This window comes from Pseudophryne corroboree, chromosome 4 (genome assembly GCF_028390025.1).
Source record: "Pseudophryne corroboree isolate aPseCor3 chromosome 4, aPseCor3.hap2, whole genome shotgun sequence".
Classification (NCBI taxonomy): Eukaryota; Metazoa; Chordata; class Amphibia; order Anura; family Myobatrachidae; genus Pseudophryne; species Pseudophryne corroboree.
In genome coordinates, this window is record NC_086447.1 from 28,511,527 (window position 1) to 28,523,246 (window position 11,720).

The window sequence follows — 11,720 nt, forward strand, 5'->3', positions numbered from 1 at the left end:
CTGACACGCAGGACTGGCCAAACTGATAGATACAGCCTCTCCAGTTATCACACAACAGGACCTCCCACAGCAGCATAAGCAAACTTACCTACTGTACTTTGGCCTAATCTCCCATTCTTCTGTGGCTGCACAGCTCTTCCTGCCCAGCATCAGCATTCTCATCTCACCAGTAGCCCGAAGTGCATGGGCACCACTGCCCTCCTTACCAGGCAGGTCCCACAGCCAAGCAGTCAGTGCTGTGGTGGGATCTGCACACCTTCAGGCTTCCACCCTGCCTTTGGTTCCACCCCCGACATCATCAGCATAATTCCAGGCTGGCTGGCTGCACCCGGCTGCATCTGACAGTGACCATGGGCGGCCGCGACTGAGAGCTGGGGTTAGGTCTAAAACCAAGTCTCTTGCTATGGTGCTGCAGCATGGGCTGCTGCTTCCATATGTGCGATGGTCTCCAATTGCAGATGTGTGCTCAGCAGTGGATGGTCGAATATATGCTGGGGGCCCCGGCTGCAACATCTCACTGAGGAGGAGCAGTCAGATCACATGGTGGGAGTATGGTTGCCAGGTATCCCACAGCTTCAGCTTCCCCCTGTCTTCCTGCCCTGTCATACCTGGCAGACGCAGTGGGGTCGGAGGGACGGGGATCATGCAATCAAATCTAAAACAGTCTGCTTCAGGTGCATGAGCTTGTTTATACATTTCAAAGCACTTTTACATTTCCTTCTGCCTAATTATGTCATGAAGTGGGTGCGGCTATGTTAATACCCTAACAGCTGCCTGACCACCGCACAGACTCAAACTCTTTAATGTGAGCACTGCCTAGAGTAAAATCACAGTTTACACGTCACAGCTAATAAAACACCCCACCCCAACTTACCCTCCAATATAGGACACAAATTTCTCTAATTCCTCTACTACACACGGATACAATTAGTTAAGTGGGTGAAATCGGCCATGTTTGTACACCCAAGTGAAGTCACTCTTAGTACACCCCCTGCTGGCGGCCACTGCGCAGGAGCAAGAAATTGAAATGCCCTATCTTTAAAATGGGAAATGTTTTACTAATTTAAAAATCCCTGTAACTTTCTGAAAAACCTTAACCCCAAAAGGCACTACTCTGGGACAAGCTCTATCTAATAAAACAAAACCAAAGTCTTAATTTGTTCTCTACCCTGAGTTATGCCTTCCCAAAAATCCCCCCATAGACTACACTGGAAAAACTGGCAAATAAGCCAAACAGGAAGTCGCAGAAAAAAAACTGACAATTTTAATTATTTTGCCCTGAAATTTGGCAAGCAGCACCGGCTGATGATTCTACATGTTCTTGCCAAATTTCAGCACGTCTAAACACATTTGAGGTGTAGCTTTTCAAATACCATGCCCATATCTCAGAAGTTCCCTTTGGGAGAATTCCATTTGTTTAATTCAGCCTTAATATAAGGGCATGACTGTAAATATATTGTCATTGTAATAATACATTGTATATAGTTACCTGATGTCTATAGCCATAAGGAGGAGGTATTTTTTGGGAAGACTCTTCCCTTAAGTGCATATGCATATTATGTAAAGCAAGGGCCATGGAATAAACTGCTTTATATACTCGATCAGTCAGTCCTGGGAGGTGAAAACTAAGAAACTCTGTTATACGTTGCTTCCCAGTACAGTTGTGCAGTGATATCTCATATACTTCACTATATACTTTATTTATTTTTCTATCTCTTGACAAACATTTCTTCCATAAAAGCCAAATAAGTTCCAGCAACTTGTCCTCAGGGTGATTTATGGGCTGGAAACTGTCATAGAAACTTCTCATGTCCAGCATTGGGAGAGATGAAGGTTGAAGGGCCAAACTTCCATTAAATACATCCATGTGATGTTCCATTAGAAATGGGATTAAGGCAAATGTCGGACCAAACACTAGAGTCTTATTATTGATAACTTCTCTCAAAGCTGCTAAAAGGTCAGCTAAAACTGTAGAATATGTCCCACAGAGTATTATAACCTGGGCAGAAGACTTTCTGATAATATCAGCTCTCTTCTTATTCATTTCATGTAAGACATCTAATTTATAAAACTTTGCTTTTATTATGTAGGCAACACAGATACTATCAGAAGTCAGATATTCTGTCAGAATCTGAAATTCTTCATTACCACTGTCATCATCAGAAGCTAAAACTCCAACCCATGTCCAGCCAAACATCTTGATCAGACCTGATAGCACAGAATAACTGTGCGCATCCCCTTGTACTGTGCGGTAGAACGTTGGATAGAATTTGCGGTCACTGAGAAGATAACTTGTTCCTCCATAGCTGATCTACAGCAATATACATTTTTGAAAGAAAGAAATTAGTTTTAAAAATTTTCTAACAAGATGAAACATTAAAATCTGTCCCATGATTACTTTTACTATCTGAATTTGTCATTATTCTAAAAACATTTTGACTATGCAAAGTGCCTCATCTACCAATAACATCAGCTGCTTGATATCTGTTATTTTGGCGTACAAACTTTGCATACTGTATAGACTTTATGCGGGGGATTGCTGACACACTGCACATTGTAAGCGTGTAATGGTTCTTTAAAATAATCTACTCAAGATACTAACCATCACATTTTGTTCTGATAATATTATTACCATTTGCAAATGTTTATACTGTTCAGACTTATGACAAAGAAAGTTGTGGACCTGCAATATCCTGCCCAAACAATTGTGTGCTGTAAAGGGGTGGTCTTATGGTTGCCGACGGCCGGCCTCCCAGCGCCCACCTTACCGGCACCGGAATCCCGACTGCCGGCATACCGACAGTTCTTCTCCCTCTTGGGGTTACACGTGTTCTCTGTGCTGATCTTATAGAAAACAGGTCCCTCCCAAGCTCTGTGTATTGACCCCTTATATATTTGTAGATGTTGATCATGTCCCCTCTTAGTCTCCTCTTTTCCAATGTAAACATGCCTAGCCTTGCAAGCCTTTCCTCGTATTCCAGCGTCTCTATGCACTTGATTAGTTTGGTCGCCCGCCTCTGAACCTTTTCTAGCTCCAGGATATCCTTTTTGTAATAAGGTGCCCAAAATTGCACACAGTTTTCAAGATTTGGCTTCACTAGTGATTTATATAATGGGAGTATAATACTCTCGTCCCTTGCATCAATTCCACATTTTATGCATGCTAATATCTTATTAGCCTTCTTTGCTGCACTCCTACTTTGGGTACTGCTGCTTAATTTGTTATCTATGTGAACCCCTAAGTCTTTTTCCAGTACAGTATCCCTAATATTACCCCATTTAGTGTGTAAGTGTAATTTTTGGTCTTGCCCCCACAGTGCATTACCTTACACTTGTCTGTGTTAAATCTCATTCTCCATTTTGCTGCCCATGTTTCCAGTTTAGTTAAGTCATTCTGAAGAGACTCAGCATCCCCCTCTGTATTTATAACCTTACACAATTTGGTACCGTCTGCGAAAATTGACACCATGCTCTCTAGGCCTACTGTTAGGTCGTTGATGAAAATGTTGAACAAAAGTGGTCCAAGTACAGACCCTTGTGGCACACCACTTAGTACTTTAGTCCAATTTGAAAATGATCCATTGACCACAACGTGCTGCTCCCTATTATCTAACCAATTACTGACCCAAGTGCATATTGTACTCCCTAGCCCTATTTCTTGTAGCTTATAGATAAGACGCATGTGTGGTACAGTGTTGAAAGCTTTGGCAAAGTCTAAAAAGATTATATCAATCTCCTTACCCTGATCCAGGTTCGCACTTACTGTTTCATAAAAGCCAAGTAAGTTGGTCTGACATAATCTGTCCTTCACAAATCCATGTTGGTTCCTTTTAATTACCTTATTTGCTTCAAGGAACTTTTGAATACTGTCCCTTAGAATACCTTCCAATACTTTCCCCACTATAGATGTAAGACTAACTGGTCTATAATTACCTGGTTCAGCTTTGCTCCCCTTTTTAAATATCGGCACTACCTCCGCTATTCACCAGTCCTTGGGAACCATACTCGATTTTACCGAATCCATGAAGATCAAAAATAGAGGTCTTGCTAGTTCAGTGTGCAGCTCCATAAGAACCCTCGGGTGAATTCGATTGGGACCAGGTGACTTATTATTCTTTAACTTTTATAATCAGTCACAGACTACCTCCTCACACAAATAAGCATTTAGCAATGGGACATTATCTTTGTTGAGATTTTGTGTTAGACCCAGCATTTGGTCCTCTCTGGTAAATACCGTTGAAAAAAACTTGTTTAGTTTGTTTGCTATGTCATTATCATTTTTTATTAAGACTCCCCTCTTGTCCTTTAAGAGGCCTATACTCTCCTTCTTTAGTCTCTTACTGTTGATGTACTTAAAAAAAATTGGGATTTGCTTTGCTTTCCTTTGCTACTAGTCTTTCAGTTTCTACTTTAGCTGTTCTTATTCATTTTTTTTTGCATATTTTGTTACAGTCCTTATAGTGTTGAAATGACTCCGCATCCCCCTCAGATTTGTATTTTTTAAATGCTCGTCTTTTTATGTCCATTAATTCCTTTATATTTTTGATAAACCACATTGGTTTGGGATTTTTATTCCTTTTTTTGCTGCTGGTGGGAATAAATTTATGAGTATTATTAATTAGCAATGATTTTAATACACCCCATTTCTCTGTAGTATTTTTTCCTTGAAATAGAATTTCCCTTTCAATGTCCCTTAACGCTTCCTTCAACATGTAAAAGTTGGTTTTGCTATAGTTTAGAGTCCTAGTTGAGCCAGTATAGGACTGCTTATGAAAACTGATATTGAATGTGACCATATTGTGGTCGCTATTACCTATGGGCTCTCCTACTTCAATATTTGATACTAATTCCCCATTGTTAGTTAATACCAGGTCTAAGATTGCATTGTACCTAGTTGGTTCCTCGATTAATTGAACTAAGTAATTATCATTTAGCGTGTTTAAAAACATATTGCCCCTAGCAGTATCACATGAATTGATTTTCCAGTTTATCTCGGAATAGTTAAAGTCTCCCATCACTACTATGGCTCCTACTCCTGCTGCTCTTTCAATTTGGTTCAGTAACAATTTCTCGTCAGACACATTAATACCAGGTGGCCTGTAGCATAACCCCAATAATAACTTCTTTATTCCTTTACCCCTGCATGCAATTTCTACCCATAATGTCTCAGTAGTATTTACAGTCCCTTCTTGAATATCTTCCCGTATGACAGGTTTTAGAAATGGCTTTACGTAAAGACATACCCCTCCACCCCGTTTATTTAGTCTGTCTCTCCTGTACAGCGTGTAACCCTCTAGATTGACTGTCCAATCATGAGATTCGTCCCACCACGTTTCAGTAATGCCTATAATATCATATTCCCTGCTTGCTGCAAGGATTTCTAGTTCCCCCTTTTTACGTGTAAGGCTTCTAGCATTTACTTACATACACTTTAGATATGTATTTCCCCTTATGGTAGGGTCATCGTAATTCTTATGCAGTAAAGATGACCCATAATCGTCATTGGTTACTGTTATTCTAAAACCCTTTTTAGTTCCCATGTTACTACCCTTGCCGTCTGCTCTATTCCTCCCCCCTACTCCTCCCCCGTTTTGTTCACTAATGCCACCCCCTGCTATTCTCACTGAAAGACCCGTCATTTCTTGCTAAATCCTCCCCCCAGGCACCTAGTTTAAAATCTCCTCCAACCTTCTAACCATCCTTCCCCCCCAGCACCGCTGCCCCCTCCTCATTCAGGTGCAATCCATCATGACAAAAAAGATGGCGCCTGACTGAGAAGTCTGCCCAGTGTTCTAGGAACACAAACCCCTCTTTCCTGCACCAATCCCTAAGGCACACATTTACCACCCTAATCTCCCTCTGTCTCCCTGGTCTAGCGCGTGGCACGGGTAATAATTTGGAGAATATTACCTTAGATGTCCTTGCCTTTAGTTTCTTGCCTAATTCTCTATAGTCTTTCTTAAGGACATCCCACCTTCCACTAACTTTGTCATTGGTGCCAACGTGCACCAAGACCGCCGGATCATGCCCAGCCCTTCCCAACAATCTGTCTACCCGGTCTGCGATGTGCAGCACCCGAGCACCCGGGAGACAACAGACCATACGGCGAGTTTCTGAGTGATGTATCAATGGATGTGATACCAATGCGTCTTAGCTGTTTCAATGTGTTTCCTGTAGGAGAAATGTATCTCAGGGATTAATGTTACCTGGCTGATCAGTAATAAACTGGGCAGAGTTTGCATTGATCTGCCAGGCATGGCCCTGAGTAAATAACCGGTGATGCTATTCACAGCATGAAACTCTGGGAGGACAGTTTGTAGATAAGGTTTCCTGTGTGCTGGCCTGGTCCAGGGTCACATCTGACAAACTATGTGTTAAGGAAAACTGAGTGATTGCCATGTGTCTGGCATAGGCGGGTCAGTTACACATGCTAGGACACGCTCTGTTGTAAAACTTCAATATGTGGACACTAGATGTATATCGATGAGAGGTTAGTTTACGACCTCCTTTTCTAAGGAATGTAAGTTAAAATGGGCCAAGACATAAGGCTTCTCTATGTGTCCTCTGCCTGTTGTAAAGCCAATTCCAAGTGTGTTGATATAAGCCTGATTGCTGAGCTTCAAACAGAAGAGAGATAACAGAGTGTAATCCTATACACTAAGACAGTCTGACATTCCAATGTCCTTGTATCCAGCATGGAGCAGGTTAAACAAATTTCCAACGGAAGGGGCTGAGAGAGGGTTGTAGTGGGCATAAGAGTTAGAAACGCAGGCTGTCCTGTGTCATTTATCATGAGGCAAACAGGTCAGAAAGACTTGATTTTATAAAGTGTTCCCGAGCATCAAGCATAAACCTCAATCCGCCAGCCCAACTTCAGGTGAAGCTGTGTTTTTTTCCTATTTTTATTTTATCAGAAATTGTAAATTGCTTGCTGTGACTTTTCTCTAGTATCTTTATAAACATGCTTTTCTGCAACATAACCTTTGACGTTTTTACTTACATAAAATTCTCTTAATTTTAGATCTGGTTTCTGTGTTTTCATAACCGAAACCTAAGTGGCCTTTGTTTACCTATTTTTTTTAACGTATGAATAACTGTGTGTGACAGGTAGAAGTGAAGACTACCTTGAGTTTTTATGCTACATTCCTCTTGCTGGTGGCAGTTACCGTGTTCTTTAATCACACGCGCAGAGGTAAGCCATGTAGTGTAACGAGCGGCGATACTCAGATTGGCGAATCTGTAGGATCAACTCGCGGGAATCGTGACATACAGTTAGTCTCTGCCTGGCCACTACTTATGGCCAGAAAAACATCTGCTATATTCTGCCTGCTAGTTCCAGCCTGCAGTATTCAGAGTTCGGTTCCATAGTGTTCCATTAGCTGCTGTGTGTTTCGCCAGTGCTAGCCAGTCCTAATGAGTGCTATCCATAGAATACTGAGCTCTACGCACAGCCTCCTGTGCATTGTTCTATGCTTCAAGTTATAGCCAGTCTGGCTAAACACTTTTCATAGACTCCTGTGTTTAGCTGTTTTCCATTCAAGTGCTAATTAGTCCAGCACAATGCTATCCACAGACTCCTGAGTGTTTGCTGTGTGCTTCTACGTATCAGATAGGCCTACTAGCTCCATTTAGTCTCATGTGTGTACTATATCTTAAGCACCAGTCAGTCCATATAGTGCTTTTCACAATCACCTGTGAAATCCTGTACCCCACCCACTATGTGGGTTGTTGTGCTGATGCTGTTCATCACACTGTAACACATGTGTGCCATTTGTCATTACTCAGACAGACCCCAATTCCCAGCAGCCTCTGCAGCTGCTCAGGTGGTCAAGTGTGCATCACATGACCGGTGTTAGGTGGTACAGTGTAACATATGAAAGTGAGCAGCAGTTGAGGCAGTTAAGCACGTCCATCTTATGTGAGAGGATATAGAGGGGAGTGATGAGGCTGCTCCTCCCCAGGAGATGAGCCGTTAGCAGCCATCTTGGGACAGAGAGAGAGAGGAGAGAGATGTGTCACAGCCTACTGACTGCTTACCAATGTCCTTGCATTCCGTTCCAGTGAATCAGCATCCTGTTCATCATGCCCACATCTCGTGTTTCTCCCTGGCTTCCAGTGGCTGTGTGAAGGAGGCGGTTCTAAATCGGGGCTGATCGGAGACGGTGAGCCCATTGCTGTGCAGCCAGACAGCTGAGCAGACCACTATAAAAGTGTAGTAAGTGACACTGCACAAGCCAACGTTACAGCACCCATCACAGCTGCAGCATTAATTAACCCTTCACACACCAAATATAGTTGGAAATTAAATTAATCCAGAAACTTCTGCTTTTGCAAAAGTGACTGGATGCTGCAGCAATGAGCAACTTAGACCCTGTCAGCTGCTTAAGTAATCTACATAACTACAGTTTGAATAAGCAGCCGGCTACTTGAAATGGACAATCCAGTCAGTAAGGTGCAGCTGATTACCAGTAACTAATAGATGCAGCCATAGACTAATGGTTAAAGGCACAGCTAGATCTAGCCACCAAATTACCAAAGGCTACTGCCTAGAGAGGCAAAGGATTAAAATATCTATCGCTGACTGAATTGATTCAATCACAAACCCGTGCAGACTACTAACAATAACAATTGTCAGCTTTTATTGAAAACCTTAAATAGGTATGGTGGCAAGGAGGGACGGCCTATTTATAACCAAGTTCCTATTTAATGTAATGCATGTGTGAGTGGCTGTAAATGCCAAACAATAAATGAACCACAACAAAGGCAAGGGCCCAACTCCAGCCCCGACTCCATTGCTTACACAAGAGGCAATATAAGGACATCTGCCACCCCCATGAACAACTCTCCACTTCCTGTCTTCCCATCACACAGATAAGGTGCTCAGGTATCCCTAAACTCTGATTCGGTGGTACTCCCCATCTCCTAGGTATTAAATGCCTCCACCTTGGGATGCCAGCGGTCAGAATACCGACAGTGGTATCCTGATGTACAGGATCCCAACACCTGTTAGGTAAGTGTTTTAAACTACCTCCATGCCCCCTGACCCTCACCATCCCACAGCCTGACTCTAACCTTACCTCCCAGCAGCCTAACCCTACCTCCCCCCACTGTAGTGCCTACCCCTAACTCTCCCTTCTTAGTGCCTAAACCTAGCCCTTCTTCCATGCAGCCAAACCCTAACCTTCACCCTATAGCCTAAACCTAGCCTCCCCGACCCGCAGCCTGAACATAACCCCCCGGCATACTTCCAATAGGAATGCCAGCAGTTGGAATTCCAGCATTGGCATTCACATGTCTGGATCCCGGAGGTTAGTCTTCTGACCAGTGTCGTGATTCAGTCATTTGTATTCCAACTGCCGGCATCCCAACGGCAGGTACAGTATACTGACTGGATCCCACACTGACAGCTGCACTGTACTTCAGCCAGATACATATTCACTGACATAAATGCTGTAAAATGCTTAAACATACGTTATGATGCTGGCTAACTACAGCAGTGTGAACAATCTGAGAAATGAAATGCTTTGGTCCCTATGTGCAGGTTTTATCCCTCTCCCCACACGTAGTTTAGTGAGTTACAAAGTCCTTTCTTTTACCCAAAAAATGCACCATCCTGGGAATATTAACTGTAACTGGTGAAACTGAGAAATGGCTGCTGATGAATTATATATATAACTTACCTGTGTGTATCCATATACTGCCAATATCTGTGCCATGGGCAATGTCGTCAGGGAACTGTGACCTCCAATAAAACCAGATAACGTTCTATGTCCCATACAGGAATAGTTTGGAATTGTCTTTCCTGATCCTGATAAAATCTGGAGGACACTCTTTACGGCTTTCTTTTCTTGAGCACATGAATCATATATGTGATATCCCAGAGTAACATTGGGTAATATTGTCTGATCTTTGTTAATTTCCTCAATGACGAAAATGAAAGTTAGAAGATATTTGTAATACAGAGGAATCGGCCTATGGATATAATATCATGAAACGCGTGAGGGATTAATGACATCTTGAGTTATAATCCATAATTAGCAACATTTTCTATGATGAAATATAAAAAACTCACCTGACATACATTACGGCAGTGAGTAAAAGGTTTTTTACTGCTCTCAGCCCCTGGGTGTGATTAATATGGTTTTACATTAGTGGTGCAGTTTTCCATTTTCATGGGTATATGTCCTAATACTATACCTTCAGATAGATTTAAATAAAAATGTACCTTATATATGCAATAAGAGAATTCTGGTGTTCTGGAAAAAAACACTTTACTTATAATAATGCAAAAGATAAAAACAATGTTACAGCAGTGGTGATACTGATGCCATTTACAATGAAAACATACCGTTACATAATAATTCTTATGCAAACATATGCTGTTTCACTGCAGGATATGTCCGGTGTTCGGGGGCGGTATCCCACTCCCCTACATGTTAGCATACATCGCTTTAAGTTGCGGCTGTTGTTAGGTGCTATCGTGGGGTACCGGAGTATCCTCTTCAGGCCAGAGGACAGGAGATGGGCTATGAATACTTGCTCAGCTGCGTGGTCAGCTTCCACAGGATGTCCTTATTACAGGGCAGGGCCCTGGGCTGAATTTGTGCACCATGCCTGTTGTTATCTGAGGAGAGGATCCACCAGCTAGGTCTCATGTGAACCCTTTTGTCGGACCCCCTTCACTGCAGAGACTCACCTGGTTTCTCTCCGCCGCTTTGCTCCCATTGTATATTCTTACTTGAGGTGTATATTCTTCCAGGATTGTTGGTAATAAACTTTGAAAGTGCAAAATGCTATACGCCCGTGGGTGTTTCAACACGTTTTGGCCCTTGCGGCCTTCCTCTGGGAGATTGTGTATGAACTAATGTCCATTTTGAGTAGGGTTATTACTCCATTTTGTGGGCGGGTGATAGTTTTTTAATTGGATGTGCGTATCTGACTTCTGATTGGTTGTTGTTGCTATCTGTCTCCAGCCTGGATTTGCATTGGTCAATCAGTGGTTTTCTGTCTGTTCTTTTTCATTGGACATGCGTATCTGACTTCTGATTGGCTGTTGTTGCTTTCTGTCTCCAGCCTGGAATTTGATTGGTCAATCAATGGTTTTCTGTCTGTTTTTATTGGATTTGTGTGTCCGACTTCTAATTGGCTGTTTTTGCTGTCTGTCTCCAGCCTGGATTTTGATTGGTCAATCAATGGTTTTCTGTCCGCAATATTCAGTAATACTAATGTCCATATGTATTATATTATTGTGTTCATTCTTGTTCACAACTGAATCAATATCTACACATCTTAACAATGTAAACTTTTTGTGGATGAATAAATGCTGATATTCTATACATATTACAATTTCTATTCCTATGTAGATGATTCCTGTATGCTGTCTGTCTTAACTAATTCTATGTTCCAATGTGTCTTACTGGTCCAAGTTCCACTTGTTGTATTCTGTGCTACTGCATGTTTCGCTCCGTATATGTATCTATTGTCGAAGTCAAAAATATTACATACAGTACACTCACGTGCAAACCCCAAACAAAGTGGCCTCTGTGCGTGCACATGTTCCGCCGTGTGTACGCATACATGCACGCTACATACACTGGGTCACGAGCCTTGCGTATTGGTGCATGGTATGAGTATATAAGGTAGCCAGAGGCGTAACTAGGGTAGGGTGAGTGGGGCACGTGCCCTGGGCGCCTTGGCAGGCCCAGGAGAGGTGGGCGCCG

The 11,720-nt window shown here is 42.4% G+C and overlaps 1 protein-coding gene across 1 annotated transcript in view; it reads right to left on the reverse strand.

Moving 5' to 3' along the window:
- Window positions 1-10,083, reverse strand: part of LOC134910769 (taste receptor type 1 member 2-like) — a 118,438-nt gene extending 108,355 nt beyond the window's left edge. The window contains exons 1-3 of the mRNA XM_063919152.1: window positions 10,073-10,083; window positions 9,681-9,972; window positions 1,490-2,311 (exon numbers count right to left, since the gene is read on the reverse strand). Of these exons, the coding sequence (XP_063775222.1) occupies window positions 1,490-2,311; window positions 9,681-9,972; window positions 10,073-10,083 (1,125 nt within the window). The remainder of the gene's footprint in view (window positions 1-1,489; window positions 2,312-9,680; window positions 9,973-10,072) is intronic.
- Between the last annotated feature and the right edge of the window lie 1,637 nt (window positions 10,084-11,720).